The sequence below is a fragment of the Phacochoerus africanus genome, chromosome X (genome assembly GCF_016906955.1).
Source record: "Phacochoerus africanus isolate WHEZ1 chromosome X, ROS_Pafr_v1, whole genome shotgun sequence".
Lineage (NCBI taxonomy): Eukaryota > Metazoa > Chordata > Mammalia > Artiodactyla > Suidae > Phacochoerus > Phacochoerus africanus.
The window spans coordinates 61418932-61442314 of NC_062560.1; the positions used below are offsets into that span (position 1 = coordinate 61418932).

The 23383-nt window shown below is 53.4% G+C and overlaps 1 protein-coding gene across 2 annotated transcripts; it reads left to right on the forward strand.

Moving 5' to 3' along the window:
- The first annotated feature begins 23 nt into the window (after positions 1–23).
- On the forward strand, positions 24–23349 carry MED12 (mediator complex subunit 12). Of its 2 annotated transcripts, XM_047765804.1 has the most exons (45): positions 24–156; positions 702–806; positions 1014–1205; positions 1342–1501; positions 2183–2364; positions 2554–2664; positions 2794–3048; positions 3414–3560; positions 3719–3818; positions 3944–4080; positions 4302–4433; positions 5026–5152; positions 5609–5838; positions 6581–6661; positions 6794–6964; positions 7168–7312; positions 7479–7529; positions 7857–7975; positions 8164–8307; positions 9252–9415; positions 9627–9758; positions 10204–10431; positions 10609–10753; positions 10911–11031; positions 11402–11503; positions 11605–11718; positions 11970–12145; positions 12324–12503; positions 13557–13628; positions 14083–14216; positions 14385–14546; positions 14823–14934; positions 15106–15195; positions 15954–16063; positions 16298–16433; positions 16686–16847; positions 17843–18217; positions 18439–18589; positions 18744–18937; positions 19113–19190; positions 19283–19500; positions 21818–22052; positions 22439–22579; positions 22780–22861; positions 23077–23349. In XM_047765804.1, exons 1-45 carry the CDS (start codon positions 58–60, stop codon positions 23118–23120), a joined length of 6546 nt encoding a protein of 2181 aa, XP_047621760.1. In that variant the 5' UTR covers positions 24–57; the 3' UTR covers positions 23121–23349. The 2 variants fall into 2 exon arrangements, 1 of the variants encoding a protein (XP_047621760.1); XR_007132912.1 differs by having other exon boundaries at positions 21818–22579.
- Positions 23350–23383: the final 34 nt, after the last annotated feature.

The following is a 23383-nucleotide window of genomic DNA, read 5'->3' on the forward strand; positions in this document are numbered from 1 at the left end:
CCCCCTCCCCCAGCGGCCGGGCCCGGCTGGCGCCTCTGGCGCTACGGGCTGGGCAAGATGGCGGCCTTCGGGATCTTGAGCTACGAACACCGGCCCCTGAAGCGGCCGCGGCTGGGGCCTCCGGATGTGTACCCTCAAGATCCCAAACAGAAGGAGGTACGTTCAAAAATCCGGGCTCCCCAGGGGCTGGGGGCCAGCGATCGGCAGAAGAGGAAGCACTGAAAGCTTGGCGGGGGGGGGGGCGGGGGGCGGGGCGGTTCGCCGGGAGCAAAAGTCCCGAAAGGGGGAAGAGTAAAGTGGGCTGGCGTAGGAGAGTAGGATCTGGTGGGGGGGGGGTGGTTCCTGGGTGCCAGCTGGGAGTGATATCGGGGCCACGCTGGAGGCGCCCCCCTCTACACACACACACCTCAGAAAGTTGTCTGAGGCAGCTGGGTGAGCAACGGCTGCTCTGCTTCCAAGCTCACAGGGGGAGAGTGCTGTTGAGTGAGCTCTGGGGGATTGGGAATCTTAGTGACTGTGGGGGTGAGGGTGGGGTCCAAATGAATGTAGGGGCCTAGCTTTAAATAACAATCTGTTCTACTCCGAATCCTCCTCCTCCCTTCCCCCCTCCCCATGTTCCCTTCTCTTCTGCCCTCTCCCACCACCAACCTCCCCGCCCCCGTGGCAAGGGGGGGGGCTAACATGTCGTTTTCCTGCTTTAGGATGAACTGACAGCCTTGAATGTAAAACAAGGTTTCAATAACCAGCCCGCTGTCTCTGGGGATGAACATGGCAGTGCCAAGAACGTCAACTTCAATCCTGCCAAGGTGAGACAACCCTGCCAGGCTGAAGGAAAAGGCTGGAAGAATTTGAGAAGGCGCAAAGGCCCTGGGTTGGGAAGACTTAAAGGGACCACCTAAATGGCTGAGTTTTCCTTCATAACCTCATGCTACCACATTGGCATTTGCCTATCAAAGGCACAACCACCTCTCTGCCCCTTCTTCCCACCCTGAGGTGTAGTTTTCTTCCCTCAGATCAGTTCCAACTTCAGCAGCATTATTGCAGAGAAGTTACGTTGTAACACCCTCCCTGACACTGGTCGCAGGAAGCCCCAAGTGAACCAGAAGGACAACTTCTGGCTGGTGACTGCACGATCCCAGAGTGCCATTAACACCTGGTTCACTGACCTGGCTGGCACCAAGCCACTCACACAACTAGCCAAAAAGGTGAGATACCATTTCTTGTTCTTCAAGCCAGGGAGTGGAGTGTGGGTACCAAGCACCCTCCGATTCCCAGATTAAGCTACATGAATGCCAGCTCATGGGGGTAATGGAGGTCTCACTATTTGTGATGTCCGTCCAGGTCCCCATTTTCAGTAAGAAGGAAGAAGTGTTTGGGTACTTAGCCAAATACACAGTGCCTGTGATGCGGGCAGCCTGGCTCATTAAGATGACCTGTGCCTACTATGCAGCAATCTCGGAGAACAAGGTTAAGAAGAGAAATGTCGTTGACCCCTTCACGGGTGAGTAAGTCCTCTAACACCAGGGGTCCCACCACTGATCACTTCAAGCAGTGGTAGAGAGACCCTTGAGATTATTCTCCTTCCTCATCTATATTCCTTGCTTCTGCTTGTATCTTGCATTCACTCCATTAGTAAACATCGAGTATCTTGAGTACCTTCTCCGTGCATGTACTGGGCTGTAAAGATAACCACTACTTAATCCCTGCCTTTAGGATGCTTAGAGTCTAGTAGGGATGCCAAGGCATATGTACAGATCCCATGATTAAATATAGAACATAACATCAAAAGTGGAGGCAAGGAGTTCCCTGGTGGTGCAGCAGGTTAAGGATCCAGCATTGTCACGGCCATGGTACAGGTTCCATCCCTGGCCGGGAAACGTCTGCATGCTGCGAGCACAGCCAAAAATTTTAAAAATATGTAAATTAATTAAATAAATAAAAATATGTAAGTTAATAAAATAAACATAAAAAATGGAGGCAGAAGGTTTCTTTGAGACTCAGTGAACAGAAAGATTACTTTCTTTTGGAGACACCTGGAAAGGCTTTAGGAAGGTGGCATTTGACGAGAGCCTAAGGGGCTGAATAGGATTTAGAAGTATGGTGACTGTGGACGGGAGCAGGGGACAAGATGTTCTAAGCAGAGGGACAGTATAAAATAGCCGTTTTCCCATCTTTCCCCTAGAGTGGACTCAGATCATCACCAAGTACTTATGGGAGCAGCTGCAAAAGATGGCTGAATACTACCGGCCAGGGCCTGCCGGAAGTGGGGGCTGTGGTTCCACTGTAGGGCCCTTGCCCCATGATGTAGAGGTGGCGATCTGGCAGTGGGACTACAACGAGAAGCTGGCCATGTTCATGTTTCAGGTAGGAAGGAGAGCTTGTTATAGGGCGTGTGATTGAGCCTGATCTCACACTCTGCCAGCATAGAAGAGAATCGGCCTGCCACCTTGCCCCACTTGTGTGGTTCTCTTCATCCTTTCATTTACTTTCTCTGCCTCATCTTGAATAGTCCCTAGGCAAAGCTAATCCTCTTCCCACCCCTGGTACCCACAGGACGGAATGCTGGACAGACATGAGTTCCTGACCTGGGTACTTGAGTGCTTTGAGAAAATCCGCCCTGGAGAGGATGAATTGCTTAAACTGCTGCTGCCCCTGCTGCTTCGAGTAAGGCCTAGGATTTGGCCGGGGGGTGGGGGGTGGGGGGGCATCTGGGGAGGATGTGAGGAGGAGTAAGATGTGAGAGCAGTGTCTCTTGGAGAGAACTGGGGGGTTTTGATCGTCATGTCTTCACAGTACTCCGGGGAATTTGTTCAGTCTGCATACCTCTCCCGCCGCCTTGCCTACTTCTGTACCCGGAGACTGGCCCTGCAGCTGGATGGTGTGAGCAGTCACTCGTCTCATGTGATGTCTGCTCAGTCAACAAGCACACTACCCACCACCCCTGCTCCTCAGCCCCCAACTAGCAGCACACCCTCTACACCCTTTAGTGACCTGCTTATGTGTCCTCAGCACCGACCCCTGGTTTTTGGCCTCAGCTGTATCCTTCAGGTAGGTACTCGGTGGGCCTATGGAAGTATTAAGAGACCTCTTGAGAAGAATTAGGTGCCTGTCCTGGAAAACGGGGGGATTCTAAATTGGAGGTGAGAGTAGGCACTGAGTACTTGCTTGGAAATTGTTGGCTGCTCATTCATGGGGCGATAGTTCCTTTTCAGGTAGTTCCCTTCCAGGCCTACATAGTAGGCCCAAAGCCTTTGGAGGAGAGTGGATGAGGGGAAGGGCTCAGAGATGGAGTGATGCCACCCTAGGGACTCAGAATAACTTTGGATTGGAAATCGAAGCATTGGGTCTTATGATGGGCTTCTGGAAAGGTAGCCATGGTAACCGAGTTTGACTTAGCTGTTCCTGTCTGGCAGACCATCCTCCTGTGTTGTCCTAGTGCCCTGGTTTGGCACTACTCGCTGACTGATAGCCGAATCAAGACTGGCTCACCACTCGATCACCTGCCTATTGCCCCCTCCAACCTGCCCATGCCAGAGGGCAACAGTGCCTTCACTCAGCAGGTAAATTGGACCAGTAGCCTGCTTACCACAGGTTTGGATGTAGAGGCTGAAGTTACTCTTTCAGAAATAGTGACTTGGAGCCTACTACTATGCTTTTAGCCTGGAGCCCTAGCCTTTCTGTATGCTTTGCTCCATCCTTAAAGCCTTCCTTTTGGCAGGTCCGTGCAAAGTTGCGGGAGATCGAGCAGCAGATCAAGGAGCGAGGACAGGCTGTTGAGGTTCGCTGGTCTTTTGATAAGTGCCAGGAAGCTACTGCAGGTGGGTGCCAGAGGACAGGCAGTAAGAAGGGTGTTTGAGGAAAGGGTGGGGATGGTAATGACATATAGATCTGAGAGTCAGAGTAAGCCTCTGGTTAAGTCTCCTTTACCGCTTTTCCTCTTTAGGCTTCACCATCGGACGGGTGCTCCATACTTTGGAAGTGCTGGACAGCCATAGTTTTGAGCGCTCTGACTTCAGCAACTCTCTTGACTCCCTCTGTAACCGAATTTTTGGATTGGGGCCCAGCAAGGATGGACACGAGGTAATAAACAAGACGGGGAAGAGGAGGGAAAAACAGCAAGAGCACCAGTACATTTGAGGGGAAGGAGGGGTGAGGTACTGAAACTAGAGGATGTCTGAAGAGACAGATGGTCTTACTAGGCCTAGAATGTTTTAAGATGGGGCCCAATCGCTGGGAAATTGGAACTCGGTTCTTTGTCCCCAACATTGCCTTACTCACCCCCGTCTTCCTTTGGTCTCCAGATCTCCTCAGATGATGATGCTGTGGTATCATTACTGTGTGAATGGGCTGTCAGCTGCAAGCGTTCTGGTCGGCATCGCGCTATGGTGGTAGCCAAGCTGCTGGAGAAGAGACAGGCAGAGATCGAGGCTGAGGTTAGGGGGCCCAGCGGGGAGTGGCAGCTGGGCCTGGAGCCAGATTGAGCTGATAGTGGGACCGATGTTGAAGGTGTGAGAGTAAGAAGTGGTTAGAGAATGTACAGGGAAAGTGGAGGACATGAGGCAAAAATAGAAATGAGTGGATCAGTGTCAGAGTTAGAGAAGTGATCAAGGCTGCAGTTGGAGGCGCTAAAGAAAATAGGAGTCAAGGAGTTCCCATCATGGCTCAGTGCTAAGGCACCCGACTTAGTGTCCATGAGGACTCAGGTTCCATCCCTGGCCTCACTCAGTGGGTTAAGAATCTGGTGTTGCCGTGAGCTGTGGTGTGGGTCACAGACACGGCTTGGATCCTGCGTTGCTGTGGCTGTGGTGTGGGCTGGCAGCTACAGCTCCGATTGGATGCCTAGCCTGGAAACCTCCATATGCCACAGGTGCAGCCCTAAAAAGACCAAAAACAAAGAAAGAAAAGAAAAAAGAAAATGGGAGTCAACAGGGGGACGTGGAGATAGGCAGTTGTTCAAGGATTGTACGTGGATGAGTGAAGAAACAGATAAAACCCAGCCCTACGGTTTGTCCTCTCATTTTATAGCGTTGTGGAGAATCAGAAGCTGCAGATGAGAAGGGTTCCATTGCCTCTGGCTCCCTTTCTGCGCCCAGTGCTCCCATTTTCCAGGATGTCCTCCTGCAGTTTCTGGACACACAGGCTCCCATGCTGAGTATGGACCCCTGCTACTTCCTGGTTACCTCTGCCTAGACTCCCTTACCCACCCCTGTCATCAGAAAGCATAATGAAAGGCCTTCTGAGATATAATCTTAGCTTGAGCTCTATGCAGAATGTCTTTTGGACATAATTCTAGTCTTTGATCATCTTACAGTTTAACAGAGTAGAGAAATAAAGAGTAGAATAAAAACAAGTGCTTAGGATCGGAGCGTTTTCATGTATAAATTGCAGAAATGCTGTGTTCCTTTATGAAATGGGGGGGCAGGAGGCAGGATAACCAAGCATACTTTGTCCCTCAACAGTATGGGGGGCGTTGGGGGCGTTTTGAGTCATTCCTATTCCTGCCTATTTCAGGTACCCTAGGAGCATCTTACCTTAGGTGTGTCCCTCTCACTTTCTGCCCATGTCTTCCATGCTCCCTTACTCATCTTTTCTCATTCCCTCCCTCCAGCGGACCCCCGAAGTGAGAGTGAGCGGGTGGAATTCTTTAACTTGGTACTGCTCTTCTGTGAACTGATTCGACACGATGTTTTCTCCCACAACATGTACACTTGCACCCTCATCTCCCGAGGAGACCTTGCCTTTGGAGCCCCTGGTCCCCGGCCTCCCTCTCCCTTTGATGACCCTGCTGATGACCCTGAGCGCAAGGAGGCTGAGGGCAGCAGCAGTAGCAAGCTGGAGGTGAGCTGGCTTTTCCTCACCCTAGATTGTTTCTTCCTACAGTCCCCTCTTCCTGGCTCCTGGAGTAATCTGAGGATCCTTTACCCAGTAATGAGGGTAGGATTTGCTTAGCGCTTCATAGTTTATTTACCAAGCACTCTCACATCTTTTTTATTATTATTATTATTATTATTATTATTATTATTATTATTATTATTTGATCCTCACAACTGCCTCGTTGAGGTATTGTTATCATTTTTTTGTCTTTTTTTTTTTAGGGCCACACCCAAAGCATACGGAGGTTCCCAGGCTAGGGGTCAAATCAGAGCTACAGCTGCTGGCCTAGGCCACAGCCACAGCACCGCGGGATCCAAGCCGCGTCTGTGACCTACACCACAGCTCGTGGCAACGTCAGATCCTTAACCCACCAAGCAAGGCCAGGGATCGAACCTGCATCCTTATGGATACTAGCTGGATTTGTTACTGCTGAGCTACAACGGGAACTCCTGTTATTCTCATTTTAAATCTGAATGAGTAAATCAACTGTAATGGAAAAAATAAAAATCATAAAATAAAAAAAAGTAAAATAACGCTAAATGAAACCAAGGCCTATGGGGGCTAAGTGATCAGTCAAGGCTTGGATGTGGATCTTGTGTTCTTCCCAGTATGGTGTCCTGTCTCCAACTTCTGAGTCGACTTTTCTGGATGGTGGGGAGCAGCTCCTTGGGGCTAATGTGGCTCTGCTTCTGTTCTCTGCCCTCAGGATCCAGGGCTCTCAGAGTCTATGGATATCGACCATAACTCCAGTGTGATCTTTGAGGACATGGAGAAGCCTGATTTCTCAGTAAGTTAGATCCTGGTATGGAAGAATCCAGCTCCCAGACACCTCTCATTGTGCCATTTTGGGGAGTTTCTTTATGCCCCCTCTTCTGTTTTGTCTTCCTCTAACCATTCTGCCCTTTCGCCTTTCTCTTAGTTGTTCTCCCCTACTATGCCCTGTGAGGGGAAGGGTAGTCCGTCCCCTGAGAAACCAGATGTTGAGAAGGAGGTGAAGCCCCCACCCAAGGAGAAGCTAGAAGGGACCCTTGGGGTTCTTTATGACCAGCCACGGCATGTGCAGTATGCCACGCACTTTCCCATCCCCCAGGTACCGTTCCCCACCACTTTGTGACCCTCTGTTCTGAGCCCAGGTTTCTGTCCAAGGACTGTGCCACGGGGTTGGAGCTGTTCTTGAGGGTGTGGTATGCTGGGCAGGGCTTGAGCACTGGGATGCTGAGGGGCGTGGAGCATGCTTTTTAAGAGGAGGGAGAGCAGTTCGTGCCAGAGTCTGATGGTGCCGCTGGGATGCAGGAGGAGTCATGCAGCCATGAGTGCAACCAGCGGTTGGTCGTACTGTTTGGGGTGGGAAAGCAGCGAGATGATGCCCGCCATGCCATCAAGAAAATTACCAAGGATATCCTGAAAGTTCTGAACCGCAAGGGGACAGCGGAAACTGGTGGGTTTGAGGTGCCTTAAACAGATCTCCCCCAAAGAGTGCCCTAGTCAGTCTCCCCTTCCCCAGCATAGGGAACTCCCAGTCATGTCCCAATGTCCTGTCTCTTGGAGTCTCCTGAGAGCTCTAGTCCTTTTGAAACTTCCCCCCTCATTCCCCTCCTCTGCAGACCAGCTTGCTCCTATTGTGCCTCTGAATCCTGGAGACCTGACATTCTTAGGTACCTCACAGTAAGCCCCATACTGCCCGCCCTCCCTCTCCCTTCCCTCCCTCAACCTAGCACCTCCCTGTATGTATTCCTCTAAGGTCCACATAGTCTGTGGTCCTCCAAACCTGTGCTTCACTGTCCCCTTCCCTTCAGCCCTCCCCCACCCCTTCCTTGAGCCTCCCTTCCCCTCTTCCCTCTTCCTTCCTTCCCTCTCTCCCACCCTCCCGTCCTTCCCCTTTCCCTCCCCACCCATAGCCTTCTCTCCGTACCCCCCTCCCCACTCCCAGTCACCTAGTTACATCCCCTGTCCTGACTGGTCCTCTTCAACTGTCCCCTCAGGTGGGGAGGATGGGCAGAAGCGGCGACGCAACCGGCCTGAAGCCTTCCCCACTGCCGAGGATATCTTTGCTAAGTTCCAGCACCTTTCACATTATGACCAACACCAGGTCACAGCTCAGGTGGGCCTAAGTCCAGTCCCCTCCCCATGTTCTGGCCTCCTGTCCCGTCTTCCTTTCCTCCTGATCTTTTTTTCCACCCCCAAGCAGACTAAGCCTCCCGGTCGCATCCCTGTCTACTAGCATCCTTTTCCTGCTTCCCTGGTTCTTCCCACTTGGCTCCACTCCCATCTCACTCCCACTGCCCTTAGGTCTCCCGGAATGTTCTGGAGCAGATCACAAGCTTTGCCCTTGGCATGTCGTACCACTTGCCTCTGGTGCAGCATGTGCAGTTCATCTTCGACCTCATGGAATATTCACTCAGCATCAGTGGCCTCATCGACTTTGCCATTCAGGTGGGGAAGTTGGGAGGATGGGGGCAGAGGAAGGAGTTTGTGCTGTACAGGGTCAGAGGAACAAGAGCAGAGGCTCAAGCCAGTGTCCCAGGCTATTTGGAGGGACTGGAAGACTAGCATGGGGGGAGTGGCCCCTGGCCCCTGAGATAAGCCAGCAGGAATAGAGACTCAAGTGCTCCCTGGGGAGGCCCGAGAGACAGATTAGAGCACTGGGCACAGATTGTCCTCCCACTGTGGAGTTCAGAGGATTGCATCCTGGGAACTGGTTAGGTTATTGCTGTGGGAGTTCCTCTTGTGGCTCAGCAGAAGTGACTGACTAGCATCCATGAGGACGCAGGTTCGATCCCTGGCTTCGCTCAGTGGGTTAAGGATCTGGCGTTTCCATGAGCTGTGGTGTAGATCGCAGATGTGGCTCAGATCTGGCATTACTGTGGCTGTGGTGTAGGCCGGCAGCTGTAGCTCCGACTCGACCCCTAGCCTGGGAACCTCCATATGCCACAGGTGCAGCCCTATTAAAAAAAAAAAAAAAAAAAAAAGGACTTCCCTTTGTGGCTCAGTGGTTAACGAATCCAACTAGGAACCATGAGGACACGGGTTTGGTCCCTGGCCTTGCTCAGTGGGTTAAGGATCCGGCGTTGCAGACATGGCTCAGATCCCGCATTGCTGTGGCTCTGGTTAGGCCGGTGGCTGCAGCTCTGATTAGACCCCTAGCCTGGGAACCTCCATATGCCGCGGGAGTGGCGCTAGAAAAGGCAGAGACAAAAAAAAAAAAAAAAAAGATATTGTAGCTGTGTCACTAATAAAGGACGGTGACATATGCTCCAGGGCCCTTCCATGCTGAGGCAGCTCCAGCAGTAAGGGGCTCCAGTTTTCTCACAGAAAGGGAGGCTATGTATAATACCCAAGGCCTTTTCTCATCCCTCAACCCCTACTCTCTCTGCTAGCTACTGAATGAACTGAGTGTAGTTGAGGCCGAGTTGCTCCTCAAATCCTCGGATCTGGTGGGCAGCTACACCACCAGCCTGTGCCTATGCATCGTGGCTGTCCTACGGCACTATCACGCCTGCCTCATCCTCAACCAGGACCAGATGGCTCAGGTCTTTGAGGGGTAAGCAGGGCTTCCAAATGACCAAAACCCTCAGGGCCCTGGTGAAGGCCAGTGGAAGTGGCCTGCGAAGAACGTGTGGGGCTGGCTCTCACTATAAGGAAGTGCGTGCCATTCAGGCGGGGAGGGGAGAGTATTGCCAAGGGACAGGAATCTTGGCATCCCGGCCCCCATTGCTCCAGGTGCACTTCCTCACCTTGCCCCCTCGCGACAGGCTGTGTGGCGTCGTCAAGCATGGGATGAACCGGTCCGATGGCTCCTCCGCAGAACGCTGTATCCTTGCTTATCTCTATGATCTGTACACCTCCTGTAGCCATTTAAAGAGCAAATTTGGGGAGCTCTTCAGGTAAGAGAGGTGGGAGGTAAGGGGTAGAGAGTGGGATCTCGTCCCATCTCCTTCCTGTTACTGCCCAACTCAGGAGCAGAGCACAGCCCAGGACCCTGCTGTCTCTGCAGAGTCTTTGGGGGACTGTGTCGTCTGCGTGTTCTTGCTTCCTGAGAGCGGGCCTCTTTCCTCATCAGCCTTGCCTCCAGCCTGTGTCTGTGGGGCCTACGCTCCTCCCTGCCCTGACTCCCCACCACCACCACCTCCAGAGGCCCCTGGGCCTTATTCTCACTGGGTTCCTTTCCTGCCCAGTCCGTCTGCTTTGTCCCATATCCCTTTTTCTGGCCCTAAGGCGCCTGGTCCCTCACTTTTTCCTTTTATTTTTCTTTTCTCCCCTTCCCCGACCAACCGTCTAGCTCACCAGCCCTTCCTCAACCCTGCTCTCTCCTTTCCCCCACCCCTGCAGCGATTTCTGCTCCAAAGTGAAGAACACCATCTACTGCAATGTGGAGCCGTCAGAATCTAACATGCGCTGGGCACCCGAGTTCATGATCGACACCCTGGAGAACCCTGCCGCTCACACCTTCACCTACACGGGGCTAGGCAAGAGTCTTAGTGAGAACCCTGCTAACCGCTACAGCTTTGTCTGCAATGCCCTTATGCACGTCTGTGTGGGGCACCATGATCCCGATAGGTATGGGGCGTACGGAGTGACAACTTGGGCACCACACTCCCGCCTGATCTTGGGAGGGATGAGATGTCCGGGAGGTACCGCAACCTTGGTTTTGGCTGGGGTGGAGATGCAAAGTTAATGAGTCTGAGGTTTTGCCAGAACAAGGTCTTTCCTGAGGGCATTTGTACTTTTCCCCAGGGTGAATGACATCGCAATCCTGTGTGCAGAGCTGACCGGCTATTGCAAGTCTCTGAGTGCAGAGTGGCTGGGAGTGCTTAAGGCCTTGTGCTGCTCCTCTAACAATGGCACTTGTGGTTTCAACGATCTCCTCTGCAATGTAGATGTGAGACTGGGGGTGGGGGCACACTGGGGCACCGGGCAGAGGGCTGCTCCCAGTAGTCAAGTGAGCGGAGGGACAGTTTTTGCAGAGTGGAGGCCAAGCGCTCTGAGTAGGCACCCTCCCTCCACGCTGAGTCCCGGTGTCTCCTTTTTCCTTACAGGTCAGTGACCTGTCTTTTCATGACTCCCTGGCTACTTTTGTTGCCATCCTCATCGCTCGGCAGTGTTTGCTCCTGGAGGACCTGATTCGCTGTGCAGCCATCCCTTCACTCCTTAATGCTGGTGAACTCCCAATCCGTAACTCCTAAAATTTCTAGACCCCAAATCTCAATACACATTTGATGGCAGCACTCTGGCTGTTCCCTGGTGGCCCCAGAGGCCAGTCCTGTGGTGTGCCTCAGGCTGGGAGGGGCCTCTTTCTAACCCTGCCTTTGCAGCTCTGATCTTTCCGGTTCCTGACCCTTCTTCGAGGTGCTCCCTTATACCGCAGGACAGATCACTGCCCCACCTCTCCTCCAACGTTTTCTTGTTTTCCCTCCTCCCGCCTGCCCTTTTAGCCCCTCACCACCCCCCTTTTAGCCCCTCACCACCCCCAGACCCATGTACAGGGCATCTTCATCCTTTCCCTTCTGTTTTGTCTTCCTCTCTGTAGCTTGCAGTGAACAGGACTCTGAGCCTGGGGCCCGGCTTACCTGCCGCATCCTCCTCCACCTTTTCAAGACACCTCAACTCAATCCTTGCCAGTCAGACGGAAGTAAGTGACCCCGATCCAAGCCGGCCAGCCGTGGAAAGTGTGGCCACCCCACCCCCACTGTTTCTACTTTTGCTGCTCCTGACTTGGGCTCCCTCCCGCAGACAAGCCTACTGTAGGAATCCGCTCCTCCTGTGACCGCCACCTGCTGGCTGCCTCCCAGAACCGCATCGTGGATGGAGCTGTGTTTGCTGTTCTCAAGGCTGTGTTTGTACTTGGTATGGGGGTAGGAAGGGAGTGGTGCCAGAAGTGTGTATAGGGTGGAGCGCTAGCTAAACTACAAAGGACAGTCTTTCTCTCTCCTGAAGGTGGTCTCTCTGACCTTTGGGGAGGAGAGGAGGGAGAGAAGTATATTTCTGTCCCATAGGGAAGGACTTGGGGAGTTGCTGCCTCTGTGGGTCCGGGATGGGTCTCCACACAGTGTTCGGATCTCACTCTGCCCTCCCTATCTCCTGCCCATGAACCACAGGGGATGCGGAACTGAAGGGTTCAGGCTTCACTGTGACAGGAGGAACAGAAGAACTTCCAGAGGAGGAGGGAGGAGGTGGCAGTGGCGGTCGGAGGCAGGGTGGCCGCAACATCTCTGTGGAGACAGCCAGTCTGGATGTCTATGCCAAGTACGTGCTACGCAGCATCTGCCAGCAGGTCAGTCTCACCTTCCCCCCACACCTCCTAAATGCCACTATATAACATAGTCCTGTTTTCAGCCATGATCACGCCCCCTCCTTACATACATCATGTCCCTCACCAACCCCCAGTCCATCCCCCTTATTCCTAAGCCTGTCACTGGTTGCCCAGGCACCCTGATTCTCAGCTTCCTCAGGAATGGGTAGGAGAGCGTTGCCTTAAATCGCTGTGTGAGGATAGCAACGACCTGCAAGACCCGGTGTTGAGCAGCGCCCAGGCCCAGCGCCTCATGCAGCTCATCTGCTACCCACATCGACTGCTGGACAACGAGGATGGGGAGAACCCCCAGCGGCAACGCATTAAGCGTATTCTCCAGGTAGGCCAAGGTGATGGGGGTCTTGGGAGAAGCATTGGGGCCTGAGCCTGGGGTGCAGCGATGGGAACCTTGGGGAAAACAAGGGGGGCAGTTGAGTAGGAGGACAAACAAGGATGTGGGCAAAAGGTGATGAGAGAAACATCTCTAGCATGGGTTTTGAAGTCAAGCTGGTATGGTCTGGACTCGAGAGCGAACTGTTGGCTGAGGGCATAACTGTCTGGAGTCAGACTCTAGCTTATGAATGGGAGGCAGAGCATCCAGGAGGCCTAGTTTTTGGCCTTGTATATTTGGCGTGCTGGGCATGGCCCAGTAACAAACAGTGATCCAACCCAAGAGCTGCTATTTATCAGGTGGCTGCTTCATGCCGGGTACCATGCTCAGCACTTTACGCACATAGATTTTCTCGACTCTTTACAACCCTGCAGAGTAAGTATGAGTATCCCTGTTTGACCAGCGAGGAAACTGAGGCTTGAAGAGGTTGAGTAACTTGCCCAAAGTTCAGTAACTCCCTTGGCTAGGAAGTTTAGGGTCAGTGTACAAACCCAGATTGCCTATGCCTCGCCTCGCTGCTACAGACGTTCATGTGATTGGAGGTGGAAAATTGAAGACATTGAGGAAAAGCTAAAGGAATGAGGCCTTTTCAGCCCAGAGGAGATAATGCCAAAGAGAGATTAGCTAAGACTAGCCTTCGGGTCTATAAAGGACTTTGAGCAGCTGGTTGAGAACAGGAGTGGCAGGCTTCAACTTCAACATCAAAGATTTAGGTTAAGCATTAAGCAGAACTTCCTGATGCTAAGGAATGTGAGGCTGTGGAACAGGAAACTGGGGGAAGATGTGAGATCTTTCCAGAACTGCTTTTAAACTGGGAGAGATTTTTCAGCCATTTTGGGTTACTTAGGTATGATCGTTCCTAATGAGGGGACATAGAACTCCCTTTCAGACCTCTGGCCCTTTGTGGTTCAAGGTTGTGAGAGATCAGGAGTTGGCCTCGGGGTGCCAAATGACTGGGGTGACACGATGATGACTAGCCTGTGGGTGGGGTCTCTGTCACAGAACTTGGACCAGTGGACCATGCGCCAGTCTTCCTTGGAGCTGCAGCTCATGATCAAGCAGACACCTAACAATGTGAGTATGGGCCTGGGCCCTCTTTTTTCCCAGCCCTCCAGCCATACATATCAGGGAGGTGGGCCACCATGGAAGAACGTAGGTGCTACCTTTGGGTTCTGGAGATACAACAGGATGGGAAGTTGGCAGGCGTGTGGAGTGGATGGATGATAAGGGAAGTGGATTGGGAAGGTTGGGGCTCTGAGCCATGGGGCGGGTTAGCAGCAGCAGCGGCGGTGGTGGTAGAGGCTGCTTCTACAGCCACAGTTGTCAGGGGGTATATAAAGGAGAAGTTGGGGGCGTTGGAGAAACATGAGGTGCTAGAGGGCACGACTCCCAGCAGAGATGTATTCCTGCCCTCCCGTCAGCCTCCACAGGCGCCTTCCTGCATCCTCATCTCCCAGCCCTCCTACCAGCTCTTTTCCTTCAGCCGCAGCTACCTTTTTAGCACCCCTGTGCCTCTCATCCTCCCCAGGAGATGAACTCCCTCTTAGAGAACATCGCCAAGGCCACCATCGAGGTTTTCCAGCAGTCAGCAGAGACAGGGTCATCTTCTGGAAACACTGCAAGCAACATGCCCAGCAGCAGCAAGACCAAGCCTGTGCTCAGGTTGGGTAGAAATGTGTTAGGACCCATCCCCTTCCGAGTTTTCTCTTCTGGTAGTGTAAGTGAGTTTAGCCACCTGAAGATGCCAGGCATGTCCATCCAGAAAGGAGAGGGTGGATTGGCCCAACCTTGCCTGGCTCTTCTGTAACCTTGTACACACTGTCTCTCCAGCTCCCTAGAGCGTTCTGGTGTATGGCTGGTGGCTCCCCTCATTGCCAAACTGCCCACCTCAGTCCAGGGCCATGTGTTAAAGGCTGCTGGGGAAGAATTGGAGAAGGGCCAGCACCTGGGTTCCTCTTCCCGCAAAGAACGCGACCGACAAAAGCAGAAGAGGTAAAGCAGCTGTTGGGCGGGGGTGGGGCAGTGGTACCGGGACTGAGAGGGTAGAAAGGAGGGGAGGCAGGCCCAGAAAAGAAGAAAAGTTGGGGCAAGGGGGATGAGCATTAGAATCATAGCAAAAAAAGACGATCAGAGCATAAGAGTGGGCGTGGTTGAGCAAGAGGTTAGATCTTAAGAGGGTAGAATCTGGGGCTTGGAGGAATGAGGTTGGACGGACATTGCCTGATCTCCAACCCAGGGTCCTGTCTTGTCTTTCTCTCCCATCTCTAGCATGTCTCTATTGAGCCAGCAGCCCTTCTTATCCCTGGTGCTGACGTGTCTGAAGGGGCAGGATGAGCAACGTGAGGGACTCCTTACCTCCCTCTACAGCCAGGTGCGCCAGGTACAGGCCTCTGGGCCCTGGAGCCGGGCAGGGGGGGGCAGAGAAGGCTGCAGCCAAGAGGCCACTTACATACTCTGAATCTCCAGTATTTTCTGACAAGAACACCCTGGGTGCCTTGGCATGGAAATGAGGAGATCCCTGAGCTATGTGTTGTCCTTATTTCTGTCTTAGATTGTGAACAATTGGCGAGATGACCAGTACTTAGACGATTGCAAGCCAAAGCAGCTAATGCACGAGGCACTGAAACTGCGGCTCAACCTGGTGAGAGAGGGAGCTGGGGAGAAGAAGGAAAGGGGTGGGGCTAGGACTGCAGACAAAGAAGCCCCAGCCTGGGGAGGCGAGGGTGAGGCTGGAGGGCCCAGGCTCTTCTTCTGGGTCTTTCTGTATTAACCCAGCTCTCCTAAGGACGCAGGACCTGAAGGTGGTTAAGGACACTGTCTCCTTGCAGGGACCCTGCCTGAGTATCCTAGATTCTGACTGGGCCCAAGAAGCCCTAGACACCTATTGTGGAATGTTGACTAGAATCCCAACATCCTTTAGTCCAACTCCCGTTACTTTATAAATAAGGAAAATGAGGAGTTCCCATTGTGGCACAGCAGAAGTGAATCTGACTAGGAACCATGAGGTTGTGGGTTTGATCCCTGGCCTCACTCAGTGGGTAAAGGATCCGGCGTTGCCGTGAGCTGTGGTGTAGGTCGCGGACATGGCTTGGATCCCACGTTGCTGTGGCTGCAGCATAGGCTGGCAGCTGTAGCTCCAATTGGACCCCTCGCCTGGGAACCTCCATGTGCCACAGGTGTGGCCCTAAAAAGCCAAAAAATGAAATGAAATATAAGTAAGGAAAATGAGGCCCAGAGATGTCAAGAATTAAGTCATTGGCCTGAGATCCTGCAGCACATCGTAGGTCCAGCTGGAACATTGACCTCAGGTGTCCCGAGTCACATCCCACCCAGGTTCTAATCCTTGAGTGCTGGCCTCTGCCCCTGAGCCATCTGACTGACTTGTTGTGGCCCTGGCAGGTGGGGGGCATGTTTGACACGGTGCAGCGCAGCACCCAGCAGACCACGGAGTGGGCTGTGCTCCTCCTGGAGATCATCATCAGCGGCACTGTCGACATGCAGTCCAACAAGTAAAGCATCCCCATCCCCTCCCTCCAGTGGTGTACCCGAGAGGATCCCCTTCCCCAGACCAGGTGCACGACCCGCCAGACCCGCCACAATCGGTGTGGCTGATAGTGCGGACTCCGCGGTCCGGGGTTCCCCACACGGTCCTGGTGCCTGCTCCCCGCTTGTGTCCAACCCCGAGGTCTCTGTCTGTCTGAACCTCTTTCTCCTCTGGTTTTCTCCCCACCTTCCTGCCACAGCGAGCTCTTCACCACCGTCTTGGATATGCTGAGTGTGCTCATCAATGGGACCCTGGCTGCAGACATGTCTAGCATCTCCCAAGGAAGCATGGAGGAAAACAAACGTGCTTACATGAATCTGGTGAAGAAACTACAGGTGCGTGGAAGCAACCAGGGCGAGGCCTGCAGGCTTAGAGTTTCGGCTCACTCTCTGTTTGTGGGCCCGCCTCAGGGGCATTGGCATTGTACTGCCCAGAGTCCACTACCCTTCCCCTGCATGTCCATGTTTTCTTTGTTATTTGGACGGCAAGGATTTACTGAGTGTCTTGTGCCAGCTGCTCTGCTGTCCCCTGAGACTTCCAGCCCCTCTTTTCCTCTGTCCTTGAACTCTTATCCCGTCTTCCTGCAGAAAGAGCTGGGGGAGCGCCAGTCAGACAGTCTGGAAAAAGTTCGCCAGCTACTGCCACTGCCCAAACAGACCCGAGACGTCATCACATGTGAGCCGCAGGGCTCCCTTATCGACACCAAGGGCAACAAGATTGCTGGCTTTGACTCCATCTTCAAGAAAGAGGCATGTGCCCTTGTCTTCTCTGCTCCTGCTCCCTGCCCTCCACCTTTGCTCCCTTTCAGGCCAGAGCCTCCCCTGCCTTAACCTTATAGCTCTAAGAGGCTCATCAGGCTCTGTCGGTGCTGAGAGCCATCCCTGGGGTGTTGAGCTAATCACTTAGTTTTTCCTCGCGTCTCTTCTCCCCAGCTCAGGAGTCTCACTGTCTTTCCTTGGTCTCTTTCATCACCCCACGCACCTTTGCACATACCACCCATTTCTCAGCACCCCACCCTCCTCTTTCTTCTGCCCCACCTGCTTCCTGTCCTGCTGCACCCCACCTTTCCACCTGGCTGACAGCCCATATCTCTTTTATCCCTGTGTTTCTCTCCACTCCCACCCCCCACAACCATCCACCCATCTCTGCAGTTTTCTTTCCTCTCTGTCAGTTACAGTAGTTGTTGGGTAACCATAATCACTGTGTTACGGGAGAAGCGGAGGGAGAAGGAGAAGAGGACACGATGTGGAGCTCAGAATCGAAAGTCCCACCCATTCTCACAGCCATCCATCCTCTTCGTTCTTTTCCTGGCTCATCTTTCTCTATCTGCATGAGTGTCTCTGCCTCTCTCTTTCTGACTGTCTCTCTTTTCCTCTTTTTTTCTCTCTCTCCCTGTCTCTGTCTCTCTCTCTGTCTTCAGTCTCTTGCTGCCTTTTCTTTCTCTGCCTTCCTGTTTCTATACCTGTCTTCCTCTGACAGTGTCTCTCTCTGTTTCTGTCTGTCTCCCTCTGCTCCCCCCACCATCATCCTCTCCCCTCTTAACTCTCTCTTCCCCACGTGTGTGTGTGTGTCTGTGTGTCTGTGTGTCCATGTCCATCTGTCTTCCTCTCGCCCTCTGCCCCGAATCTACCTATGGCTTTCTTTTATTGCCCACAGATAACTTTTCCTTCTCCTCTAAGTCCTCAAGGTCTGTCTTCTGTTTTCCAAGTCTCAACAGCTCACTGTTTCTCATTTTCCGGAGCAGGGTCTGCAGGTTTCCACCAAACAAAAGATCTCTCCCTGGGATCTTTTCGAGGGCTTGAAGCCGTCAGCGCCACTGTCTTGGGGCTGGTTTGGAACAGTCCGGGTGGACCGGCGTGTGGCCCGCGGAGAGGAGCAGCAGCGGCTCCTGCTCTACCACACACACCTGAGGCCCCGGCCCCGCGCCTACTACCTGGAGCCACTCCCACTGCCGCCGGAGGATGAGGAGCCCCCTGCCCCCACCCTGCTGGAGCCTGAGAAAAAGGCTCCAGAGCCCCCCAAAACTGACAAACCTGGGGCTGCTCCGCCCAGCACTGAGGAACGCAAGAAGAAGTCCACCAAGGGCAAGAAACGCAGCCAGCCAGCCACCAAGACGGAGGTCAGCACTGCCGCCACCACGACCCTGTTACGCCTCCCCAGCCCCTGTCTCTTCCTGATTCTGTCTAGCGTCTGGTTCGTGGGAGGGGTAGGGGCATGTGGGGAAGAGGGACCCTTAGAATTGAAAAAAAAAAAATGAGCCACGTAGATCCAGCTCCTGTTCCCCCCTCCTACCCTCCCTCACCTCAGCCCTCTCACCTTCCTCTTCTGCTATTCACACAGGACTATGGGATGGGCTCAGGCCGCAGTGGCCCCTATGGAGTAACAGTGCCTCCAGATCTCCTGCACCACCCCAACCCTGGCTCCATATCCCACCTTAGCTACAGGCAGGGCTCCATAGGCCTCTACACCCAGAACCAGCCACTCCCGGCAGGTGAGTGCCAGCCACCAGCCCAAGGGACTTACCTGGACATTCCTTCTGCCTGAGGGGCGATGCCACTCTTCCAAGGAGCTGTGGATGCCCCAGACACTGAGCAGGGGACAGAGGGGCCAGGAGACTAGAGAGGTCAGCCTGCTCCCCTTTCCAGGCGGCCCCCGCGTGGACCCATACCGCCCTGTGCGGTTGCCAATGCAGAAACTGCCGACCCGACCACCTTACCCCGGAGTGCTGCCCACAACCATGACTGGCGTCATGGGCCTGGAACCCTCCTACAAGACCTCTGTGTACCGACAGCAGCAGCCTGCAGTGCCCCAAGGACAGCGCCTTCGCCAACAGCTCCAGGCAAAGATAGTGAGAGGGGCCGTAGGGAGGGCCGTCAGGGAGAGGGGCTTTTGAGGGTCACAGAACTGAGGAGACACTTGGGATCTCCACAAGGACACAACGAGTGGGAGATACAAGAAATGAGGTGGCAGGATGTGTTTCCTGAGTTTGAGTTTCTCTCCTTTTCTCCCTTTAGCAGAGTCAGGGGATGTTGGGACAGTCATCTGTCCATCAGATGACTCCCAGCTCGTCCTACGGTTTGCAGACCTCCCAGGTAAGGGCACGAGATGGTGAGAATCGGGGCACTCAAGGCAGGCCAGTCTGCACACTTTTGGCCCTGACTCCCTCTGTCCTCCTTCCCTCCAGGGCTATACTCCTTATGTTTCTCATGTGGGATTGCAGCAACACACAGGCCCCGCAGGTACCATGGTGCCCCCCAGCTACTCCAGCCAGCCTTATCAGAGCACCCACCCTTCTACCAATCCTACTCTTGTAGATCCTACTCGCCACCTGCAGCAGCGGCCCAGTGGCTATGTACACCAACAGGCTCCAACCTACGGACATGGGCTGACCTCCACTCAAAGGTACCCAGGGGAGCTGGGGGCTGTGCAGACACACTGGGGCTTGTGATTTGGGAAAACCTGGGCCTGGAGGTGACGGGACTAGTCAGGACTTTTGGAGGCGTCGAGAACTCTTATCCTGCCACTTGGCCGGTCACCACAAAATGGCAGAGCTGGAAGGGACCCTGGAGACTAATACTCTCACACCCGCTTCACCAACATTTCTTTGAGGACTGGAGAGGGGAAATGGTTTATATGATTGTGAGAAGGAAAGACTTGAGGTTCATAGATGTGCTCTGTGATGAGGAGTCATCTAGATGCAGTTTAGCACTGGAATGGACCAGCGAATGCATCCTCCCATTATGCTGAATATCAGCCAGGCCTTAGTTAAGATATTGTCATCGTGGAGTTCCCGTCGTGGCTCAGTGGTTAACGAACCCGAATGGTGTCCATGAGGATGCGGGTTCAATCCGTGGCCTCGCTCGGTGGATTAAGGATCTGGCGTTGCCACAATCGAGCTATGGTGTAGGTCGCAGACTTGGCTTGGATCTGGTGTTGCTGTGGCTGTGGTGTAGGACAGCAGCTACACCTCTGATTTGACCCCTAGCCTGGGAACCTCCATATACCGCGAGTGTGGCCCTAAACAACAACAACAACAATAATAATAATAATGGTGTTCCTGTTGTGGTGCAGTGGAAATGAATCTGACTAGGAACCATGAGGTTGTGAGTTCGATCCCTGGCCCCACTCAGTGGGTTAAGGATCTGGCGTTGCCATGAGCTGTGGTGTAGGTGGAAGACTCAGCTCGGATCCCTTGTTGCTGCTAGGGGTCATTGGAATTGGACCTCTAGCCTGGGAACCTCCATAGGCTGTGGGTGTGGCCCTAAAAAGACAAAAGACAAAACCAAAAAAAAAGGAGTCACAAAGAAAAAAGATATTCTCATCGTATCTGGAGGTTCTGCAGCTTAGGATTGAGAACACTAGGAGGTGGACTGGGAGAAAAGTCCCTTACTTAGAGGTAGTGATTTACAGCCCACTGTGTGGTCAGCAGTATGCTAGGACTAGGCGGGGTGAGGAAAGCTTTTTTAAAAGAAATACAAAGTCCCTTACCACAGAGAGTTTTTACTATGGCTGGGGAGATGAGATTGACTCGGAAGAACACTTAGGGAACTCTGCAATGAAAGCCATAATCAGCTGTGCAGTTGTGTGCTGTGAAGTAAAGTGGGAATTCAGGAAAAGTGTGGGATGATATCATTGTGGACCTGAGTCATCAGAGAAAGTTTCGTGAAGGAGGTCAGACTTGAGTTGGCCCTTGAAGAAGAGCCATGATTTGGATTTGTGGAGAAGTGGAGAAGGAGGGGGATCCTAGGTAGAGAGCACAGAGCAAACAAAAGGCGGCTGAGAGGACAGGAAGGAGAAGAGCTTGGATGGAGTGTACAGTTCTGCCAGGGAAGGAGGAGGGGATAGGCTGGCAGTGGACAAGTTGAGAGCTTTGAATGCTCAGCGCTGGATTGAGACACAACCCTAGAAAGGGCTCTTTTGATCAGGAAAGTGATATGATGAGTTGGGTGTGTTGAGAGATGAGCGTGGAAGGTGTGAGGAGGATGCATAGAGAGGGTGAGAGAAGACTTGAGACGGGGCCCAGCCAGTAGCCTGTTGCCATGAGGCGCAGATTGGGGTCAGGAAGGTGTAAGGAGCAGTCGAACTCAGCAGTCTTCAAGACCCCAAAATGTTAGGGACCGACAACAACAGCAGCCAGAACAGCCTCAGTGAGTGTTGATAGAATGCCTGGCCTGCACTAAGATTTTCATTTTCGGAGTTCGCATCGTGGCACAGTAGAAACAAATCTGACTAAGATCCATGAGGTTGAGGGTTTGATCCCTGGCCTCGATCAGTGGGTTAAGGATCCAGCGTTGCCGTGAGCTGTGGTATAGATCGCATTCATGGCTCAGATCTGGCATTGCTGTGGCTCTGGTGTAGGCTGGTGGCTACAGCTCCGATTCGACCCCTAGCCTGGGAACCTTCATGTGCCACAGGTGCGCCCTAAAAAGACAAAAGACAAAAAAAAAAAATTCATTTTCAAAAGTGAAAAACGGCTAGAACAGAATTGAAAAATTCCTAACCACAAAGGTTAAGAGACACTGACACAGGATATTGTCTTTGCCCCTCATTCCTCAACCCAGAACTCCATCAGAACGCAAATGGGCTCTTCTGGTTGGTGACAGGAGAAGCGAATGAAACGGCCTATTGGTGTTTCTTTGGGAGCAGGGACCTGGGGCTCATCCATCTCTATTCTCTCCCCAGCCCATGCCATGATCTCTGCGCCTCCTTGTCTTTGTAGGTTTTCTCACCAGACATTGCAGCAAACATCCATGATAGGCACTATGACCCCACTGGGCGCCCAGAGCGTCCAGGCCGGTGTCCGGTCGGCTTCCATCCTGCCTGAGCAGCAACAGCAACAGCAACAGCAGCAACAACAGCAGCAGCAGCAGCAGCAGCAGCAGCAGCAGCAGCAGCAGCAGCAGCAGCAACAACAGTACCACATCCGGCAGCAGCAGCAGCAACAGATCCTGCGGGTAAGGCCCTGGGATGTCATCTGGGACCTGGGAGCCCGAGGAGGAGGAGCAGCAGCAGCAACACAAGCTCCCCTGGAGGTTCACAAGATTGAACGAGGCAGTATATGTGTGTTAAGCCACCAGCAGGGCAGGGCAGCTGGCCTGAAGTTGGGGCTTAAGATGCCAATTCTCCCCCCTTTTTCTGAGGGTCCTGGTAGGAGAGAGCTGGGAGTTGTCTGCTGGGTGCTCCAGGTTTGGTTTTCTCTCCAGCTCTCTGAGTCGGGAGAGCAGCAGACCCAGAGTTCCTGCCCTGTGTTTCTCCCCCTGTCCCCATCCCTCCACCACTGAGGTTCAGCCCATTGCTCTCCTTAGAGATCTTTCTGTCTTCACAACAGCAGCAGCAGCAGCAACAGCAGCAGCAACAGCAGCAGCAGCAACAGCAGCAGCAACAGCAGCAGCAGCAGCAACAGCAGCAGCAACAACAAGCACACCAGCAGCAGCAGCAGCAGGCGGCTCCTCCCCAGCCCCAGCCCCAGTCCCAGCCCCAGGTAGCTCCCGAACTCCAGCCTCAGGCTCTGGGAGAGCAGCCCAGGTTGGGCACACAGCCAGTAAACCTGGCTGGGGACAGTAGTGTGCAGTGGGGGAGAGGCAGGAGGCAAGGCAGGGCCCTCTACAGAGGGGTCCAGATGTGAGGATGGAGGAGGAGGAAGGATGGAGTTCATTCTTCCCCTTCCTGCTGTCACCTCAGTTCCAGCGCCAGGGGCTTCAGCAGACACAGCAACAGCAGCAGACAGCAGCTTTGGTCCGGCAACTCCAACAACAGCTCTCCAGTAAGCCCACCTTCCTTCCCAAGGAGAGCCCCCATGGAATAACTGGGGGTGGGGTGGGGGGCCAAAGGAGTGGAGGTGATTGCTTCAGGCCCAGATTGAAGGGGGAAGCCCAGTCCTGCGTTCTGTCCCTTGCCTCTGGGCCTGAATGGCTCTCCTCTTGCAAACCCACACTCCTGCTTGGCCTCCCATGCCTGATAATCTCTGGTTTTTCACAGATACCCAGCCACAGCCCAGTACCAACATATTTGGACGCTACTGAGCCACCTGGAGGAACTGCTTGTGCACTGGATGTGGCCCCACTCTTTCCTCTCAATTCCCAGTCCCCTTCTACTAGCACCAGTAGTGGTTGGGGCTCTTCCCTCAGGCTCCATTTTTAATGAGTTTTTAGTATTTTTGTTAATGTGAGGCATTGAGCTGTTGGGTTTTGTATATTATTTATATAGAGACCCCAGAGCTGTTGCACCCAATACACAGAGCTTCTTTGCAAAGGGAGTGTGTGAGTCTGGCATGTCCGGGAAGGGC